A 21391-nucleotide genomic window follows, 5' to 3' on the forward strand; every position below is an offset into this window, starting at 1 on the left:
CAAAACTGACTTCTACAACTTCTCCAAATGGCTGGTATTAACAGCATAGTTAGCAGAATTAAACTGTATCAATAATGGTCTTCAAATCCAACCTGCGCATCATATTGGCCCCCAATACAAGACAGAACTGCTTAGGTGAACCACCAGCCCACACTCACATGCGGTCAACAGGAAAGGATTTTGAGACGTAACGTCCTATTTTCCAGGAAATCCCTGCATGCAAGAAAGGCTGTGCTCAAGAGCAGCCTCTATAGCATTTAGGTGCCACCAGATGAGGTCTCGAACCATTGATAGGACTGTGTCCCAAAATAGAGATATACTGTACCTACAACCTTTACCTCTCTTCCACATTTTTAAAGTCTCATAGTTCGTATTAAACACACACAAGCTACTTCTGTGATTCATGTACATGTATAATGATGATAATTAATGCCTTATTTTATGTTCTCTGAAGTCTAGTTCACACCCAACTACCTGTAAAACCACAACTTGTCGTCCGTCCCCCCGCTTAGTATCTAAAGAGCTATATAATGTGAAACTATTCGTTAAAGTCAAGAGCATAGACTGCAAGATTCATAAATGTCCAAAGAGGGCAGTAACAGGTAAATAAACTAAAGTAATAATGTTTATTTGAACTTAAAAGATAATGGCTGTTCCTAAATGACATTAGTAAACCTTTTTTATGCCAGACATTTTGACTTTTCACAGGAGGAAAACCAGGTGTTACAGGTCACACTGACAATGGCTCACTTGATTCAAGAGTCAGCGAGCCAACATGAAAAAAACCAGGACCCTGAAACCAAAATCAGCTAAATATAATTTTGCCATCATCAGTTTTATTATCTAAATCTTTTACTCTTTCTACTGTGACATGTCAAAATGTTGTCCATGAAAAAGGCCTATCAATGAAGTGTGGGTTACCGGCCAACTGCTAGCTGTGGTACTAAGCAATGCTGTAGCTATCTGTATTTTTTTTTATTTTGGAGATGTTACTTTACATAGCTGCTAGCATGACTGCCAGTTCTCATAAGTTGCCACTATTGTTGATATTAGTATGTTTGCAGGCTCAGGGAATCACACCTAAATGTTTTTTTTTAGGTTGAGCCTAACAGGCAGTCCTAAATCCTGCCTGTTTTTGAGGTACTGACAGACTTTAACCCCAACCCCTAGGCCCTAAGCCTTAATCATCCATTTAACGTGATCTATTTGATTAGTAGAGCTTGTTGGAGTCAGCAGAGAGCATGTCAGGATACGCTACCTCAGAGGATAAACTCAGCATTAATGAACTTCTCTTATTTTACATCCCCCGCCGCAAGATCACCACCCTGAAAAGTCCCATAATGTGAAGACAAATTATAAGCAGAAGGCTTGGTCACTGTAAACACTGGCAGACTACCAACGGGATGCGAGTGGAGACTAACTAGCTTATTTTTATGTTATGGTGTTTCATTTGTCTAAGTCCCGCTCGGTATGCCTTTAGACAAAAGAATGACGTCTTATCCTCCACAGAGTTCATCTGACAGTGATATGTTGCTAGAGTAGGCTGAATATTTCCAAGATATGTAACCTTTACATCTGTGAATATGACATATGGAATGTTAGGACAGGTTTTCATATTTAGACTGAATTTGCAAGCCTGCATAAAATGTAACAATTCAATATTTAATAACATTCACACAAAATGACTAAATTTAAAAAATTTTTTAATGCATGTGACACATAGCTATTGACAGATTGTAATGCATGCAGCCTAATTTATCCCGTCCAATAATATCATAATTCCAATGCTGTGAAGCATTGGAGCGTTTGTTTAAGACTGTTGTTCGTGTTTTCACTGTCCAAAATGGACAATGAACAAAGCACGGCCCGGATGCCAGTACTTTTCCACAAGGACAATATCATTAGTTTCCTCTTGGGAAAGAGGGAGGGTATGAGTCGACAGGGGGCTGGTGGAGGAGTAAGCAAAATGTGTAGGAGAGTTGGAATGATAAATGACAAAGATAGTCCCAACTGGACTTGAAATACAGCACTGTCAAACTCAAAGTGTGTGTTTACAACAGTGATATAAAATAAAAATTAACACAAGAGATATGAAGTCCTGGCCTGCAGCTTTAATACAATTAGAAGGGAAACACAAGCACAGGTGGTGTATCCATTAATTGAAATCTACTACATGACAGGTATCCATTCGGTAGCATTTAAATAAACAGTGGTGGCGTGTTCAGATCATTTACTTAAGTAGCAAAACCACACTATGAAGTACTCCATTACTACTCCTGCATTCAAAGTTTTACCTAGAAGTTTATTTTATTAAACTTTTATTTTACATTTTATTAACTGGTGGTAAAGGAAAAAATGCAAATTGCTAATGGCGTGGCTCGAATGGCGGCCTGTCAGTCAGTCTGAAGTCAGTTTGTCCAGACTGAAATATCCCAACATCTACTGAAGAGATTGAGATGACATTTTGTACAGACACTCATGGTCACCAGAAGATGAATCCCACTGACTTTGGTGATCTCCTGTCTTTTCCTGGTTTGCTACCAGAAGGGTGACACTTGGGCCTTTTAGCGAAATATCTCATATTTATCATATGGATTGGCACAAAATTTTATTTTTATTGTTCATGTTCCTGAGATGATGTCTCCTAATGACTTTTGTGATTTCCTGACATTTTTTACAGTGAAATTTGTGACACAGAGTCGTGTTCCTCTCAGAATTTAATCCAATCACATTGGTGATTCCCTACTTTTCCCACGGTGTCATCATCAAGTCAAAATTATAATTTGTCCAACACTTTGGTTCATGACCACATACCTGAAAACTAAAGACTATCCCATTACTCTCAGCTATAGTTAATGTTTTGTGGTACTTAGCAAATGTCAGTATGCTAACATGCTAAATTAAGATGTGTTAGCATTTAGCTCAAAGCACCGTTGTGCCTAAATAGACTTAGACTTTGTTTTAGCAACTGATTGGTTGTTAAAGAAAAAGTATGAAGCTTTATTTATTTTTACACTGAATTTTCATTATTGAAGTAACAATATTATTTATTGACGTAATCGGGTTTTCATATTTTAGACTTGAACCTTTCACTACATGATTTCAGTTTTGGAGCTCCATACAAAAGTACAGTATTTAAGTAAATGTTCTTTTCCACCACAGAAAATAAATGTGCTGACACCACAGCAGCAAAAAGAAACCATTGTTCGATCAGTTAAGTAGCAACACTGTAACGTATTTGGTTGTCAATATATAATTTACGTGACATATGCCTAAAGGGTGTAATGGGGCGTAGTGCTCTTCAAGCAGAGGTGAAATAAGGTTACCTGATGTTGAAATATTTATAGTCATTCACAGTTATTGTCGAGTGAATGATGCACAAATATTAATCACATTATCCATCACGCTATTTTGAGAGAAATGTACTATTTCTTTGATCAAATGAGAGCTAGCTAACATTCTGACAGCAGTTTAGCATAAAATTGCAAGACGATAACCTTTCGTAAAAATCTAATTTTCATAACACTTTACAAAAACTGTCACAATCAACAGTGACATACCAACGTAACTCTCATATGACATTCTAGTTTTCCCCCTATTAATACATTTGAAAGTAATGCAATAGAGAACCAATACAGTGTTTGACACTGACAAACCGCAAATCAGAAACACAACTGCAGTACATTGAAATACTAGAGCTGGTAGTAATAAAAATTACAATTTGTTAAGTTTAGTTATGATTATGATTACATTTGCTAATGATTATTTCAGACAGCTGTGCATGGTTGCCTGTCATAGCGTAATTTTTTTTTCTTTTTATATATATAGTTTTTTATATAAATATATGGAGGGGGGGGGGGGCGTTATATCTGAATATTGAGGGGGTATGTCCCCCCAATATATATTATAATTACGGCCCTGTTTTTTTTGCATGCCTTGTTCAAGGCACCAGCTAAAAACCTGTAAGGAAAGGCAGGTAATTTTCTCAATTTATTCCCAGCTGCTACCCACACACTCCCCTCTGGAGTTTGCATGCTACATTATAACTTGTTGCTATGGAGTCACAGGACATCACTGATATGAGTCACGGTCTAAATGGGAATACAGATCATGGCCTCTGAATGCCACCCTCCGACTAAAAGAGATTAAGTCAACAATGTTGATTTTGTTACTCCTAAAAACAGTGTATTAGTCAACACATTACCTAATCGTGTGAAAAATTATGATACGGCTTAGTTTTGTATTTCATATTTTGTTGTCTGTGCCTTTTAACAAGTAGCTTGACATGTTGAAAGTGTATTTTTATGTGGTAACTTGTTATTTACTCTCATTAAGTTATGGAAAGTTACAGAGGTGCAAGTTTTGGTCAACAGGATAAATGGATGTATGGTCCTAAACTGGTAAGAGGTGGAGATTTGTGCCACTGATCCTGGCTTTTTTATTGGTTGAATCTTGTGTAAAGAAGCCCGGAGTCGCCCAATCCTCTTCTGGCTCAGAGCAGATTAATAAAGCCTTGCTGGGGTTTATGTAATCCTGGTCAGCAATAACAGAAAGCCCCAAAATATATAGAAAAAACTGAATCGGAAGATTTTCCTATTATCCAGATCAAGTGTGAATTTCTTTGAGTTTTGAAAACAACATCTCAGTCACAACATACTGGAACAAGTTCCAGAAATATTACTGACAAAACAATGCAGTCATCCATAAGTTGTAAAGGGAGTTTCAATAACAACATAACCACATGAGATAAATTGCAAAATCGAGTCCACAGCTAATCTGGTTTGAATTAAGTCATTCAGCTATTTCCTTAAAACAGATGCTTTGACTTCTTATAACTTGGATCCAGCTGATAATCACGTGATCAATTAAGAATGTCTCTGGTCACAATATTCTTTAGTAAACCAAAATTCAACATATCACCTGAATTTACAGGAACTTGAAAGCACGTTCAAATAACACTAAAATGAATACTAATGTTAAGCAAAACTGACTTTGTTAGCCAGTTTGACAAGAAAGTATATTCTCCAACTGTTCCTCTCAGTTTTGGTCCCAACATAAGGAATGAGTACACATTTGTCTTTTTTGTCTCCACAGAAACTTTATTTTCAGCCTCTAAAAATAAAATCCATAAAAATAACAATGTATATTCTCTCAGAAAGAAAGAAAAGGTTTTTAAAGCTCTTTCCCAAACATCAATCATCAATTATCAATCCTCCAGTTGTTATGCATCATTTATGCCTGACATTGATAAGAAATGGCCTGGCACATTATGACACTGACTGTTTGGACTGAGGTGAATCAACACTGCTTACAAATTACAATATAAACACGTTTTTAGTTTTTAAATTCTGAAGGGGGGGGGGTCATATTTGGACACCTTACACTGTGGAAATAATGAGCACAATCCAGAAGGCCAGTAATTTTATTTACCTGGTTGAATTACGCTTATTAACATCATGAGTAAACTCATCCAATCATGTGCTAATCCTGCAACAAACATTATCATTCTCTGCTGATATGCAGTTAACTGAAAATGAACAATATGAGCTGATTTATGACATGGCTTTGAACAAATGTGGTATTCACTGCACAAAAAATTTCAGGACGTAAAACTGAGCACTTTATTTTTTATTTTCTTTGTATATGTTTTTTTTTGGGTGTTTTTTCACTTTAGCATTGCACACTAAGACACATTTGGTAGGATTTTTATTAAAGATGCACTTGAAACAAGATTAAATGACATTTCAGCACTGCAGGGCACTAGAGGTACATTGACACACAGTAGATACACAAGAGATAGCCTACTATACTATGATGAACCCTGTGTTATAATTGTACGCAGCGTTAACACAATGCAACAGACTCAACACACTTTTCAACAATGTGAAACATAAAACCACATATGGATAAAATGTAAATTGATACAGAATCATAAGCATAGGTACTTTTTATTATATAATAGTAGTGCATGAAACGATGTGTTGGTATTGAAATCTAACAAAGAATACAGCCACACACACAAAAAAAAAAAAAAAAAAAACACAGTAGTAGAAAATGAAGTATTTAAACCATTTAAAAGAAAATACCAGCATAGAGCCAGATGCGAGTAGTAATTTGGTCATCAGTGACAACAGATGAAACAGCCAATCAAAATGAATAAGTACCACACAATGTTAAGTTTGGCTATTTCTTCTCTTCTGATGGAAAAGAAAAATCTTAAAAAGGGATAACAATTTCGAATCTTGTGCTTCTTCTCTGTATGTACATATTCTAAATTCCAGGTATTGACTGTAAGCTTGACAAAATGATTTTTGATGCAGTACCTCGAGTAGGCTAAATCAAACCAGTAAATATAATTATCACCATAAACATATTGGTCATATGCAGGACCAGCAGAGAAGCAATGCTTTTAAGCACTTAATACTACCTCGTTTTATAAGTGTCATAATGATCCCCTCATAAAAAAGAGAGGCTTCGATATCATACTCCCTACAGCAAAACATTTGGACATTTATCATGTAATTTGCTAATAACCTTGAAGATATTGTCCAGGGCACAATAAAAATAAATAGCAATGACATACTTGAAATTCTACTGATAAAAATGTAGTAATAATCATAGTGATCAGTGGCAGAAATTTATATAAAATTCTCATGGCCTATAACCTAAAATAGATTTGAGTTACTACAGACATATGTATGCTACACCAGCAACTAAGCCTACAGTCACTGTCAACAAGAGTCGAAAAAAAAAGCTTAAATCACAAAATACATGTTTTTTTTTTCCACCATACAAAAAATAAAGACAAGTGCATGTGTCAAATAAGGCATATATTAAATTCACTTAGAGTACTACAATTCTAAAAATCCCAGTAGATATTCTGAATGAAGGATTAACAACAAGCACTGTACAAAATGGACACACCAGTGCCAAATGAGCTTCATAGTCATACAGGTGTACAGTTTTTTTTCATGTAGAGAAGCTTTAATCATTTAAAAAAAAATGATTAGAATAAGCTTAGATCCCTGTTAGAGAGCTACAAAAGACAACTGTAAATATTACAGACAGAGCTTCTCAAATCTCTGAAAATTCAACTGTTTGTTTGTAACAGCCCCCAAACCCCCCACATACCTTCCACGTTCATAAAAGCCCCCACACCAGTCCCCATTAGTTCAGTGCAGGATTCAGTCAACTACAGTGAAAAATAAACAAACATGAAGATGCCCACAGAGCAGACGCATAACAAACCCAAGTTGAGGAGAAGTTTAACTCTTGGTGGCTCGTACAGCATCTCTGCGATGACTCTTGCATCCTCCTGCATCCCTTTTTGCTGAGCGTTGTGTGCTCCCTCCTTATAGCCACAAAACCAGTCCATTAAGCGCATGCACCTGCTACTGTCCCCATTCCCATTGCAGCCTTCCTCTGCTCTGATCATCTCCATCTTTCCATTATCAAAACGATCTGCAGGGGTGGTTGCAGGGGATGTTTCTGTACTAGGGGTTGCTGTGTCATAGTCAGTGGATGGGACCAGGAGTTTGACATCCGCCCCATCCAAACACCTCTGCTTTTTGACATCTGGGGGCATTTCTTTATGGAGGCTTCCATCACCGTTACAATGGCTCTTGTCAGTCAGCCTGTACATTTCCTCTCGGTCCTTTAAGGGAACCATCTCAATGTTGCGTAGCCCCCAGACTGTGGTGGTGCGAACCTGGTCCTCACCTGGTGGAGAGGTACAGAGACTGACCACCACCGCGACAAGCCCTGAAATCCAGAACAGCCCAGCAGCAAAATACATGTAGTGAACATGAATGATGAAGGCAGGCCTATCATCTGGCTGGTCACAGCGAGGCTGGCGGTAGATAAAAGCTAAGATCAGTCGTATGGTACCTAGTGTGAAACCTGTCATGCCTCCCCAAAATGCGCCTGTCTCATTACACCGTTTCCAGAACACACCTAGCAGGAAGAGGGCAGCAATCGGTGGAGTGAGGTAGCCAGCAACTTCCTGAATGTACAGGTATGTCTGTCCACCTTGCATTTCAATAATAACAGGGACCCAAGCAATGCTGATGGCCACCATGACCACAACAAACATGCGGCCCACAATCAGCAGCTCACGCTGCAAGGCCTTCTTCCGAAAGGTTTGGTAGATGTCCAGGGTGAAGATGGTGCTTGCACTGTTGAAGATAGAGTCAAGATCACTCATCAGTGCAGCGATCATGACCGCCATCATCAGACCCCTGAGTCCCACGGGCATCACAGCCATGACCAGGCGCGGGTAGGCAATGTTTGAGCAGCCGGCCTGAGAACCACACACAGCCATGCAGTGTTCTGGCCCAATGCAGGCGATCTCATCTGCAAACATGATGCGGGAGATCATTCCAGGAATGACTATGACAAACATGGGCAGGATCTTGAGAAATCCAGCCATGAGGGTCGAGCACTTAGCGTGAGAAATGTTCTTTGCTGCTAGTACTCTCTGAACAATGACTTGGTCTGCACACCAGTACCAGATAGATGCAGGGGTCTGGCCAAGAATGAAGCCTGGCCAAGGAATATCTTCATCCAGAGGACCTCGAAGGATGCGCAGTGAGTTTGGTTTAGGCTCAATGCGACAGGAAGGAGAATAGGTGAAATTTCCAGTAGCCATTATAGCAGACACGTTGGGAACTGCCTGCATGTACTTAGTTCTGACACCTTCAAGTCCACCCACTTTGACTAGGCTGATGATGGTTAAGGTAAGGGCTCCACCAATCATCAAAACTGCCTGAAGGGCATCCGTGTACAGTACTGCCACCAGTCCACCAGTGACAGTGAGTAGTGCAGTCATGCTGATGAGCAGGACGATAGAGAGATAAAGGTTCCACCCTAGGGACTCCTGAATAAAGAGAGCTCCAGCATATAGGTCGACGGACAGCTTGGTAAAAATGTAAAGTAACACAGACAGGAAAGCAAAGTAAACCTTTAGCCTATTGCCACCATAGCGTTTCGACAGGTACTCAGGCATGGTGTAGACTCCTGAGTGGATATACACAGGGATAAAGACCCAGCCAAGCAGCTGCAGAAGTAGAAGTGCATTAAATTCCCATGCTCCAACAGCAAAGCCACATGCTGCTCCTGATCCAGCGAGGCCTATGAAATGTTCACTGCCAATGTTACTCACAAAGAGTGATGGACCTATCACTATCCACGTCATGGAGCGTCCAGCCAGGAAGTAGCCACTCACAGTGCTGCGATTGGCTTTCCACATGGCAAAAAACCCGATGACTAGCACCAAGACAAAATACAGTGCTACCACAGCTATGTCCGCTGCTTCCATTCCAGGACCCATTTTTAGGAGATCACTTTAGAAAAATCTGTCTTGGAAGTAAAGCTCACAGCTAAAGGAATACTTCCAAAAAAGGGAATATAAATAGTCAAAGATATGGATTTAAGTAATAAAAATGGAGAAATGGAAATGTTCTGCTTTGGTTTGCTGTCTGGATGGAAGCTGTAGTATCCACCGTCAGTACAAATTCAATAGGTGTGCTTCGGAGGGGGTTATCCACCGGCACTGAGGTCGTTCTAGATTTAGAGGAGGATGTTGTAGGCCTCTGGTCTAGAAAAGCCTAGAGTTTACATTCCTGCAAGACAGCAAAGACAAAGAAAAACACCTCATTAGAGCCTTGATTTGAGAGGGGGAAAAAAAAAAACAAAAAAAAAAAAAAAAAAAACAAAAAAAACAGCGAACACATGCTTCAGAGTTTACAAGAGTCTGTCTGAAGAGAGGGTAGAAACATGAAGTAATGTGTAAAAAAATACTGTAATCAAACTGAACAACATATTACAATCCATAACATAAAATCATTAATAAAAGAATTGGTCAAATATGGCATATCACTATAATCCACATGAAGATTAATAAAATTGTTGATATTAATTAATTCAGTTTCGGAAAAGGAGTATTTTTTCAGTGCCGGTCCTTGGGTTTAGCCTGCATATGACTTTCCTCCTAAATCCTTTTAACACAAAAGGACCTCAAGTCGTGCCACTGTAGGAACTTCAAAAGAAAGCTTAATAACATTATGTAAGAAATCAAGAAAAGTCTAGAAGGAACAATGTGTAGCCAAAGCCTATGTACCTCTACATTACCTAATAAAGTAGCCTGACTTACTTCATTTTGAAAATCTTGCAAAACTGCAACCATACCTGCAGAGTCTCAAGCATTTTAGGAAAATTCTTAAGACAGCCAATCTGTGCTGCCACAAAATTGATGATGTTCCATTTCATGGTTTAGGCCATGAGTAAATAAAGAACAGGGGGAAGTACAAGCTAACAGGACATTACCCAATCACACGAAATAACCAAGACCAATTTAAAATTTCATTTTGATATTTTGCAGTACCATACTCCATATACACACACAATTCAGTTACAATGACATTAACAAATCTAAACCTAAACACTTGCCTAGAATTGACAAAACCCAAGTTACCTCAGCCTAGGAGTGAAAACACCAAAGTACATTTAGTTGTATGCTATATACTGAACATATGTTTATAATTCAAACTCAGATACTAGTGCATCCAGACCCCTACACTTTTTTCACAAATTCTTATGTTGCAGCCTTAATCTAAAATTGTTTAAATTCATACTCACTCATAGCCCATAATAACAAAGCGAAGACAGAATTTTTGAATTTGGGGCAAATTTATTAAAAAAAAGGCACACCAAGTTTTCACAGTTGACAATGCATATCAAAAGACAAAAAAAAACAAGCCATTAGGTCGAAGGAACTGCCTGCAGAGCTGGGAGACAGGACTGTGTCGAGGCACAAATCTGGGGAAGGCTACAGAAAATGTTCTGGTGAATTGAAGGTTCCCAAGAGCACAATGGCCACCATAATTCATCAATGGAAGAAACGTGGTACAACCAGGATTCTTCCTAGTGCTGGCTGCCCATCCAACTGAGCAGTTGGGGAAGAAGGGCTTTGGTAAGAGAGGTGACCAAGAACCTGATGGTTACTTTGGTTGAGCTCCAGCGATCCAGTGTGGAGATGGGACGAATTTCGAGAAGGACAACCATCACTGCAGCACTCCACTCCATCTGGGCTTTATGGCAGAGTAGGCAGACAGAATTCTCTCCTCGGTGCAAGACACACGAAAGCACGCTTGGAGAAAAAGAAGCAGCTAAAGCAGAGACTGTGAGAAACAAGATTCTCTGGTCTGACTTAACCAAGATTTAACTTTTGCCTCAGATTTAAGCATCATGTCTGGAGGAAACCAGGCACTGCTCATCACCTGCCCAATGCCTTCCCAGCGGTGAAGCATGGTGGTGGCACTATCAAGCTGTGGTGTGTTTTAAGCAGCAGGGACAAGGAGACTGGTTGAGGTTGAGGGAAAGCTGAGTGGAGCAAAGTACTGAGATATCCTTAATGAAAACCTGGTCCACAGCGTTTAGGACCTCATACTAGGCCGAAGGTTAACCTTCCAACAGGACAATGACCTTAAGTAAACAGCCAAGACAACGAAGGAGTGGCTGTAAAAGTCATTGAGTGGCCCAGCCGGAGCCCTGACTGGAGCCCAATCAGACATCTCTGAAGAGACCCAAGAATGACTGTCCAACGACGGTCCACATTCAACCTGACAGAGCTTGAAGGAGCTTGAAGAGGTGTATTTTGTCCATCCCATTTTTATTAACAGGTTTACAAAATATTAGGAACACCTCTTAGTATAAACCAGTACAGTTCAACAGCACCACAAATTACAGCCTACAAAATGACCATTAAAGTAAATCAACAGCTCTTCCAAACTTTTTCAATAAAAACTGAACATTATAATCCTCATGAAGGGAGGATTTATTGCAGGCCTGTAGTATCCTGCATTCATTTCATTTCAACTGTACTTAATAAATTTGCAAGAAAGAGTAGATTAATTTAATTGCTGTCATAGTAATCCTTTCCCTGATCTGGAGAATTTGTATTTTTACTGAAGAACTTGACTTAAAACTTGAAATTGGTATGACATGGATTAATTTCATAACTAGAGTAATATGCATTTAAGAAAATCCCCGGCAAATGTATTTTTGCATCAGCAAGGAAAACTTTTGGGGATTTCCCAAGTTATTAGCAGGATGGGGTATTGACTGTAGGTTGGTGAGGCAAAAAATGAATTTAAACGATTTTAGCATAAGGCTGCAACATAACAAAATGTGAAAAAAGGGAAGAGCTCTGAATATTTTCTGAATGCACTGTAATAGTGAGATGGACCAATTTTAAATCAGTAAGTCAGCAAATAATTTGCATGGTGATGTGTTAGCACATCAGTTTTGTGTTAATTACACACACACACACACACACACACACACTTGGCCGGCCATGCATGGTAGAAAATAACCCTACGCCATTGTCTTCAATACCAGGCTTTATAAATAACTGTCTTTCTCAAAGAAAGAAGTCTTTGTTTTCATTTTACCATCTCATCATCAATGTCCATGTCTCCCTTTGTTCACCATAAACTGGCCATAAGTGTCCCTGGCTCTGAATTACAGCAGTGTCATTCAATAGATTAATATAATTTTATTTGCAAAAGTTATATAATGTGGGATTCAAACATATAATCACTACCATCCCAATATGCCAGGACCTACTTGTAGAGCGCTCACCCAGACCACTGCCAAAATAATATGGTGCTGCCTGTACCACACGGACACTAACATTAGCCCAGGCTGATTCATATAATTGTCTTAAACAAAAACAACAGGTGTAATTTGTTCATTCTTACCCTTCCTACATCAGAAGCCAATAAATGGAGCTCTGCTATAAGAAAGTTTAATGTGAGTGTCTGTCCTAGGTATTCAAAAGCCAACAGAGATGCCAAGGCAAATCAGCACTGACATGCATGAAGCACAGGGAAGTCAATTAACTAAACCTTGGGGGGTCCATAAGGTAAATTATCCATTGCCAAAAACATAGCCAAACTTACTTTCTACAGCTGAGGGGAAATTAAGATGAATGGTACTCTTGCACAGGTCCGAACAGCTTAAAAAGTGGGGACTTAAATGCCCCACCTTTGTATTCTATTATAATAAAGAATATTATATCCAATCCAGGCTGAATTGGACCGCAGGTAAGGCAAGCTGACGCCACGACGGAGCAGCGGAATAATGGACAGTTGGTGTCCAGAACAATGCCGCTTTAATTAACGGGCAGATGTGGCTGACAGCTTGAGACCGCCTGTGCGAATACAAAGGAGAGGCGACACCAGCCCACAGCGAGGCATGTAGTGCACAGATGCACCTATCAGGCGGTAGGAAATTTCTAGAACAAGAGTCATTAATCCGACTGAAAAAGCTGCGCATCTTCAAGGACCTTGCATTTACAATTATTATCTATCTTAAATGTCCCAAAGGAGAGATATGTGTGTGTGTGTATATATATATATATATATATATATATATTATATATATATATTATACACACATATATACACACATATATACACACACACATTTAACAGTACAGGCGAGTGAGGTATGTGATGTTAGTCAGGTGTTTGAAGCATCTTTGCCTGGTTGACGTCAGTGTTAAAATATAGGCCAGCCACGGTCTGTTGAGAGAGATCTGACAAGAGATTATCAATTAAACATTAACTGTCATGTCCGAAAACACAGCGTTGCGGGGTTAACGCTGACAAACGATCACATATTTTAAAAATTATAGAAAGTCACTCGGGGGCTCAGGTGGTCGCCACACACTGACTCACTGGCTCCGCTGCTCAAAAACACAAATCAACACTAAACATGTTACCTTGTTTGCTAACGTTAGCAGACGCGTTTAAGATGCTAAAACGATACTCCACGCCCCGGAGACGAGATTTGGATGAAGAAGAAGTGGCCCAAGCCCCCCCCCACACACACCCCCCCACACGGTCGCAGCTTCCTCCACGTACCACACAGTGGTCCTTGTCAAAATACCGATTAGACGTGGGCAGCTCCTCATCTTCGCCTCCGCGCGTCCACTTTCCCGGGAACTGTGCCGCTCGTCAAACAAAGCTGCCTCTCCTCCTTATAGGCGGCGGTTCAATTCCACGCCCCACACGTGTAGCACACCCGTGACGCGTTTGGGTGCAAATCGTCTACTAGAAATTACTCCAGCTAATTATCCCGGTCTTTTGTATTGACCTGAATGTTTATATAAAGCAAAGAACAAGAAGGGCAAGTGTATTTTAAGTAAATGTCACTCAAAACGGGAAGCCAGTGGCCATAAAACACACCCTATTTGCACAGCGTGTTTTAGCTGCGGATGAGCACTTTGTTTTAGCTTCTTTTGAATTAACACAACAAGTAAATTGGACCTATAAATCGGATCCAACTGATGGGAATTAAGTGATGACAGCTCTTCTAAATACATGTAATGCTTTTTTTTTTTTTAATTTTACTGGAAAAGAAGATTTGTTTATAGATATTTGTGTATATTGGTGATTAACCGTAGAGAGGTGTCCAACTTTTTGTTAACCCAAAGCCTTAACATAAGCAAATCTTCTACATCATGCAACTGCAAATAGATACCAAGGCTCTTAACAGAGCTGTAACGTCTCTAAGCTGTTGTAAATCATAGAAACCTCTAGAAACCCCAACTCTGACTGATTAGAAGTCTAACTGCTGAACAGATTTTAGGAAGAAGCTTGCGATCTGGAGTAATCTAGAAAATGCCAACCGCTGCCTCTTTGAATAATAGTTAAGGGTTTTATATTTTATATTGCCTTTGCCACAGCGCTTTATTTTTTCTTAAGCCTCACTTGAATGGAATTTCATCCTGTATGCCAATAATAATGCCCATAAGAGATATAAAGTTACACACACTTTAACTTTTGCAACAACACGTGTTTTCGTTTCACAAGTGATCTGGCGCAGATGAAGCTTTTCATTGAAAAGCATCAGGCTAATGATCAGGAGGAAATGGTTGTCACTTTAGAGCAACAGGCAGAAACTGTTTGCTCATAGCCTGTCATCACAAGCACGTAATTTATAGCAGCTATTGTGCCATGATTGTATGAGGTTCCATCATAACGCTGTTTCTGAGGGTTAAGCCATATTGGGGTCACTCAAAAGACGTTATATGAAATATGGGAGAAAATGCACATCTCCAACATCTCTGTATATTATCCAATATACATGTGGAAAAACTGGATATGCATGTGAAAGCGTGGGTCATCACAGTCAGACCCCCACCTAAACATTTCAGTTTGCTAACTTGTGCATGTGTCACATACGTTTGCACAATTTTCTGCTCTATACCGTAGTTATACATTTTTCAAGTGTAATATATTGCACCGGCTATTTACTGGATGGATATTTTGCATTTCATCTGAACGTGCGTGTGTGTGTGTTTTGATCTACCTGACAATGGAAGCCCTCCAGTTAATTTGATCCCATGGATGTATGTGTATGTAGCAGTCTTGCAATGACACTGTTGTACTACTACTACTACTACTACTACTACTACTACTACTACTACTACTACTACCACTACTACTATTAATAATAATAATAATAATAATAATAATACAGCATAACATAACATAACAGGACGTACCAAACCACATCAATTACTCAACATAACAAAAATACCATAATACATAAGCATAACTGTTGTAATAATAGTGATATCCTATCAATCACAGTGTTGACCGTCGGCAGAGTCAGCAGTCAGATGAGAATATTCTGAACATGGTTGACTTCTAACAAAACATCCTGCAAGGCAGACACGGCTATGCATGTTACAGGGGGAGGGAAACAGAGTAAATTTCCACTCACTCCTCTGGACAGATATCTTGGAAATTTCCATTTCATCAAAAACTACATTTCCCATGAAATCCCGGGCGTTTGTGTTGCGCATTTCTTGCGCGACAGCAGCCGGTCGCTGGGAGAGAACTGAGCTGGAAGTGGGAATTCATTGCCTTGTTATTTTGGTACCGCGTCACTCCCCCGTTTATTTTTCAGCGCGGAAACCTTACGTGGTTACATTTTCACTCGACTTTAGATCGCGGTGCCTTCAAATGCTCAACCCACGGTACAGTGTGGCGTTGCTACGACGTTAATACACCGAAGAGAATGAATTCGAGCCATTCATTCACTGCATCTTTCACACAAGCACATGCCCACCGGAGATCTTGTTTGTTTTGTGCACAGGCAATAGACGTACTGTCTAGTGCACAGTCTAAACGTATGCAGTTAATAAATAAATATGACATCGTCGATAAAAGCCTAATGATGTAGTTTATCGTGTTATTTTTCTCCTCCTAATAAAAGCTTTGGAAATATATCCTGAGAACACAAAGACATGATCGAAAAGTTATCAAAACAATAAAGTCTCCATCCTCACTTCTACTCAAATCTGAATCTGGAAAGTGATCTTTACAGTGTTTGTCACTAAAAAACATGACATAAAGGCCAGATGTATGAAATAAATAAATAAAAGTTTTGGGTTTTTTTTAATTATATTTTGCATTATTTGTGTTACCTTATTTTAAAGGGATATGTAAAAAAGTAAAGGCAAAAAGTTTTAATTCACTGATGTATCAAATGTAAAATATCCACTACACACTAATCTTTAAACAATCATAAAAACCATTTTAAAAGTCAATAATAATTATTCACTTATTGCAAGTATCTGGAATATTTTGGGTAACGCCCCATTTTCTACACTCACACACACACACATTTATATATATATATATATATATATATATATATATAGTCTATGAAAAACAACCGTGTTGATCATACTTCTGAGTCATTGAGCACTTAGGGGAAAGCCAATGGTTTCCCATTAGTGGAGAGCAACTGCAGCACCTGGATCTAAAAACTGCTGCCACTTTGGTCATGAGATATACTGTCCGCATGATTCAGCTAACTGCTATGCATTGTACACTGAGTTATTGATCCTCTGCAGGCCTGGCCTCATCCCCAGAGAGTCTGATGATTTGCACAGACGCAGTTTCAGCGTCAGTGCAGTTTCGGTTTAATTTTGGCCATCCTTTGCTTTATCCAGTCATAAGACTCGTGGTGCCGATTAGCATCAGAGCTCAACAGCTGTGTTTTATGGTGGGTTAAAGTGAGAATTCATGACCAATTGCCAGTTCGGCAATTGGGAACAAATATAAAAGGACTGTAGACTTTGAAATATTTTGAACACTTAAGATTCATGCTTTTGTGTTTCTGAGCACTTTGCTTGAATCAAGGATCCAATGGTGATGGTGATTCCTTCATGGAAAGTTTTCTCCGTGGTTAATGAATTGGGGGGGGGTTTCTTAAGCAGTGGAATTTAACGACGACGGTCACACATTAACTAGATCTTTTAGCTAATACATAAACAGAAAGCTCCAGCATTGTGACCAAAGGCAACATTGAGATGCTACATTGCCACATACACCGTCGGACTGATAAATTCTGTCAAATATTGTTTAAAACCTTTTAAGATTTTTTTCAGCAACACAAAATTGTCAGATTTCTCAAACAGTCCAATACTAAAAACTGTTGTAAAGTCAAAGTACAGTATGTGTTGTGTAAATTTAATAGGGCTTTTGATTGACCACTAACTAGCATCTTATTTAACCTATTATTGGTGTGTTTTTTTGTGCTTTATAACAATTTACACTGTGTATCCGTGTCAACCTTCCTGCTTTAGCATCTCAGTCAGGTTTATGGGCAGAATGCTGCAAAGCCACAGCTTTCTTTGCAAACAGAAAAAAAGTTAGACCAGGTGTACCAGGAGCGGACTTCACTGTCAGTCAAGTTATTTTCAGCTGGCTTCTTTTCTCGGATGTATTACCTTGTCAGTAGTCAGCCACACAAAAGGAGTGGCCACTTAACATGAAAACCATCGGAAACATTATTTTCCCCTAACTAAGAATTTAAGTTCACGATTTCTGTACTCTTGCTCTCATGTCGCAGAACTCCAACACTGTAGATTTGTGCAAATTTCCTCCCATTGAGGAGCAGGATAAAGTACCATCAGTAATAACAATCTCATATTAAGATTTACCTTTGGCAGGTACATAGGAGAGTTATGGCTGTGACTACTCCTCAGGATCAATCCCCACAAAGCTGTTTAAAAGGTCAAACCTCAGAGTGATAGGGGCTTATGCACAGGAAAGCACCTTTCTGTTTTGTCTGATGTAGGATGTTTGTTGTTCGTACCAACACTGCAAGGGTAAGAGTGGTATTAGACATGAGTGAAAAGCTCTGCCACTGGCAGTCATCTGCAGCTCGTAGAAACATAATTACATCTGTAAATTATTTTTTTCATTCTAGCCGTCCTACTTCACTTTTTTAAGAAGTTTCCCCCTGTGGTTGAAGTTGTCCTAATTAGTACAATAATATGTTTTGATAATCTGTGTAACTCTTTTTCCACAACAGCATGATAAAAAAAAAAAACAGTCCTCTAAATTTGTAATGTAAGAAAATGCTAAGACAATTTTAATCTCCATCTGGATGCAGATATTTATCCAGATACACATAGTGACGGAAAACTGTGCTATTTTGTAGAAACTACCTGAGATACTGCATGTCTGAATTCATCATGTTGCCGTAGAGCCACCGGCGCCGAAAATGGCACCGAATTTTGGAGATGCAGATGTCAAATAAATTTGGCGTAGTACACTTAAGAATTATGGCTGTAGGCAACACTTACAAACATTTAGAAAATGGGTTGTAGGTAAACGGTATAGCATATCAAAAAACAAATGATGAACTTTCAATAGTTGGTTACATTTACATTTACTCATTTGGCAGACGCTTTTATCCAAAGTGACTTGCAAGTGAGGGACAACACCAAAGTACAGTAGGAGACCTTGAAGTAAGTACTAAGCGCTAGATCTGTTCAAAAGACTACGCGCAAGCAGAGCAGATAAGGAAGCGCACCGAAAGTGCTAGTGTGGCATGTTAGGGTGTTAGTGGTGTTAGGAGAGGAGGTGCTCTTGGCAGAGATGAGTCTTTAAGAGATTCTTGAAGAGGGACACCGCTGCTATGATAACATTTGGTAGCTTGTCCGCCATCGGGGAACCACAAACGAGAACAGTCTGGACTTTGATTGTCTTGAACAGAAGTCTAACCTTCCATTAAATGTCTTTGAAATCTGTTTATTAGTTTTTGAGATATATCTTTAACTGACACAAACAGGGGAAAAAACTTACCCCACAGGTGAGGCAACAATAAATTCATTATTCCCCCCTCCCTCATGTTGGGGGTGAGTAGAAACACCAGTGTCCTGTTAAAACACCACTCTTCATGTGTACGGTATACACACATGACCAGAACTCCCAGCTCGTGACACACAGTTTGTGAACGCATATAACAGGTTCCACGGGGACTACACTCTCATTGTCAAGTGTTAGATGTAAACCTGAATTTTCCAAACCAGATGTGAGCTTGTCTAAGAGGTGGTATTTGTAATGAATAGTCCAGTCAGTTCAGGTGAAGTGCAAATGATACAACCGATCGAAAACCTATAAAAACACTCAGAGGCCACATACAGCTACAACGGCTGCACAGTCCAACAAAAATTTTGAATTTTTTAATCTGCATCTGCATGCGTATCCTTGGTCAATGACAATTTTTATGAGAATAACACAAATTCTGGGAATGTTAGAGCTTTGTACAAGGATGAAAACTTTCTGTTGAGTTGAGGCACATGACCACTGAGTTTAGCCCATCAAAATTTTCACGTGGCTATAGCGCTACCTGTTGCAAAAATTCCATTACACTGTATTTGAAGGATCACCCTGATTTGATATGTACAGGTGTCTCCAGAGTGTTTCTTGCAATTGCCCGATGTGTTTAATAATTATGTCAGTTTGTGCCAGTTTGTCATGCCTTGAACAATTTGGCAGTCAGTTGTAGACAAACACTAAGTACAAGCTGTACTGAAAACTTAAACTCCTAGGTGGAAGTTAAATGAATGAATGAAAAAAAAAAGAAAAGTGTTCATAAATAAGCATGAGAAATAAAAAAAAATTAAAAAAGCATTTTTAACATGGAAAAGAAATTCTGTTGCCAAGGCTAGATAGGTTTTAGATGGTGTCAATGCAGAAATAGCAGGCTTATCACTGCCCCACTTTAGGAAAACAGTGGGCAGGTACTTTCCAATACTAGGTTTTCTCACTCTGTCTATATAAAGCGCTTCTATTATTGGACATTCTTTCCTTGGGTAAATACTGTATTATCCCATTGAGTCTATAAAAAGATTCTCTCCTCTAGAAGTGGGCCCATGTTTTTCTGGTGCGGCATTGATGACATGAGCAAAGGCCAAATCGATCCAATCCCTGTGAGATAACAAAAAACATATATGCTTTTCACTATTAATCACTTTTCACTTCTTTTCTTTTTCTTTTCTTCACTTACATAAAACATTCAGTACAGGAGTGGGAGAGCATGTGGGTGAAGAGTCAAAACCTGAAGACCAACCTCTGTTTGACGTCTCTCCTGACTCACAACGTCAAGGGATTCTTTCAACTGTCACAACAGAAGAATGAGTAGTGGTAGTTGTCATTTCATAACTGCCTGTGTTGTACAAATACTAAGAGTTGGAAGTTTTGTGGTCAATGCATAACAAATGCTTATGCCCCTTTATCCCAGGAAGACCCTTCCCTGCTCCGGTGGAATGTTGCTAAAAATGGCTTTTTTGGCCAAGGGTGAGACCGCGGTAAACATGTCCCACAATTTAAGAAGTGCATGTATGCTATGTCAGGACATTGCAGTCTTTAAAATCGTTCATTTGTAGTGATACTTTCAACATAAAGCACCGTCACTGGCCACATTACTGCAGTACAGGCAGGTTCAGAAATGTTTGCAAATACTGGAGCTCCATCTACAGCCATAAACTTGCACATACAAGCCGTTACTGTATATAACCAAACAAGTTATAATCCAGACTTACAGTAAAATAAAAATGCATAACTCTCAGAATCATTACATTTGTCCAGTAAAAGGGAATTTTGTCATGATGACACTGATATAAAGGACTCTCAAACAGGAATATAGTACAAAAGTGAAACCTACAGTACGTAGGGATATGAAGGTCTTATATATATATGAACACCTACCATGCTGTGTTTGGGTTGGTTCTGTTGTTCCCTGCAAACGGCTGTTTTCGAGGTGCAGGAGGAGCAGAGTTCGTATTCGGGGTCGGAATCTATTTTGGTGTGAGTTGATATACGTGTTTAAATGGGGTTGGAGGGCTTTCGTCGTCAGGGCTGCAAAAACAAACACGCAGTTAAAGGGTGTGAACGGTCTTGGTCAGAAGCAACGGCGATGACTGCCGGTTTCCACGCTCAACCACTCGCCCGCGTCTAGTCGACCCATCCGTCCACACCGACCTCCGCCCCGTGCGGACGTTGTCGCTCTCCGTACGGCG

General features: G+C 39.4%; 1 protein-coding gene across 4 annotated transcripts; it reads right to left on the bottom strand.

The window, feature by feature from the left end:
- Positions 1-5061: 5061 nt before the first annotated feature.
- slc5a3b (solute carrier family 5 member 3b) lies at positions 5062-21391 on the bottom strand. 4 transcript variants are annotated; one of them, XR_005709164.1, is made up of 3 exons: positions 21081-21390; positions 20443-20490; positions 18756-20300 (listed from the first exon to the last, which is right to left on the bottom strand). XR_005709164.1 is itself a non-coding variant. In XM_040149498.1 (2 exons), the coding sequence occupies exon 2, from the start codon at positions 9326-9328 to the stop codon at positions 7193-7195; it is 2136 nt and encodes a 711-aa protein (XP_040005432.1). In that variant the 5' UTR covers positions 9329-9620; positions 21081-21391; the 3' UTR covers positions 5062-7192. The 4 variants fall into 4 exon arrangements, 3 of the variants coding, with proteins under 3 accessions (XP_040005432.1, XP_040005431.1, XP_040005433.1); XM_040149498.1 differs by lacking the exons at positions 18756-20300; positions 20443-20490 and adding an exon at positions 5062-9620 and having other exon boundaries at positions 21081-21391; XM_040149497.1 differs by lacking the exons at positions 18756-20300; positions 20443-20490; positions 21081-21390 and adding exons at positions 5062-9620; positions 13926-14351.

This window comes from Xiphias gladius, chromosome 16, assembly GCF_016859285.1.
Source record: "Xiphias gladius isolate SHS-SW01 ecotype Sanya breed wild chromosome 16, ASM1685928v1, whole genome shotgun sequence".
In the NCBI taxonomy this organism is placed as follows: Eukaryota; Metazoa; Chordata; class Actinopteri; order Istiophoriformes; family Xiphiidae; genus Xiphias; species Xiphias gladius.

What these genes read in the sequence shown, in the direction of transcription:
- slc5a3b (XM_040149498.1), bottom strand. Translation starts at nt 9,328, where the DNA reads ATGGGTCCTGGAATGGAAGCAGCGGACATAGCTGTGGTAGCACTGTAT.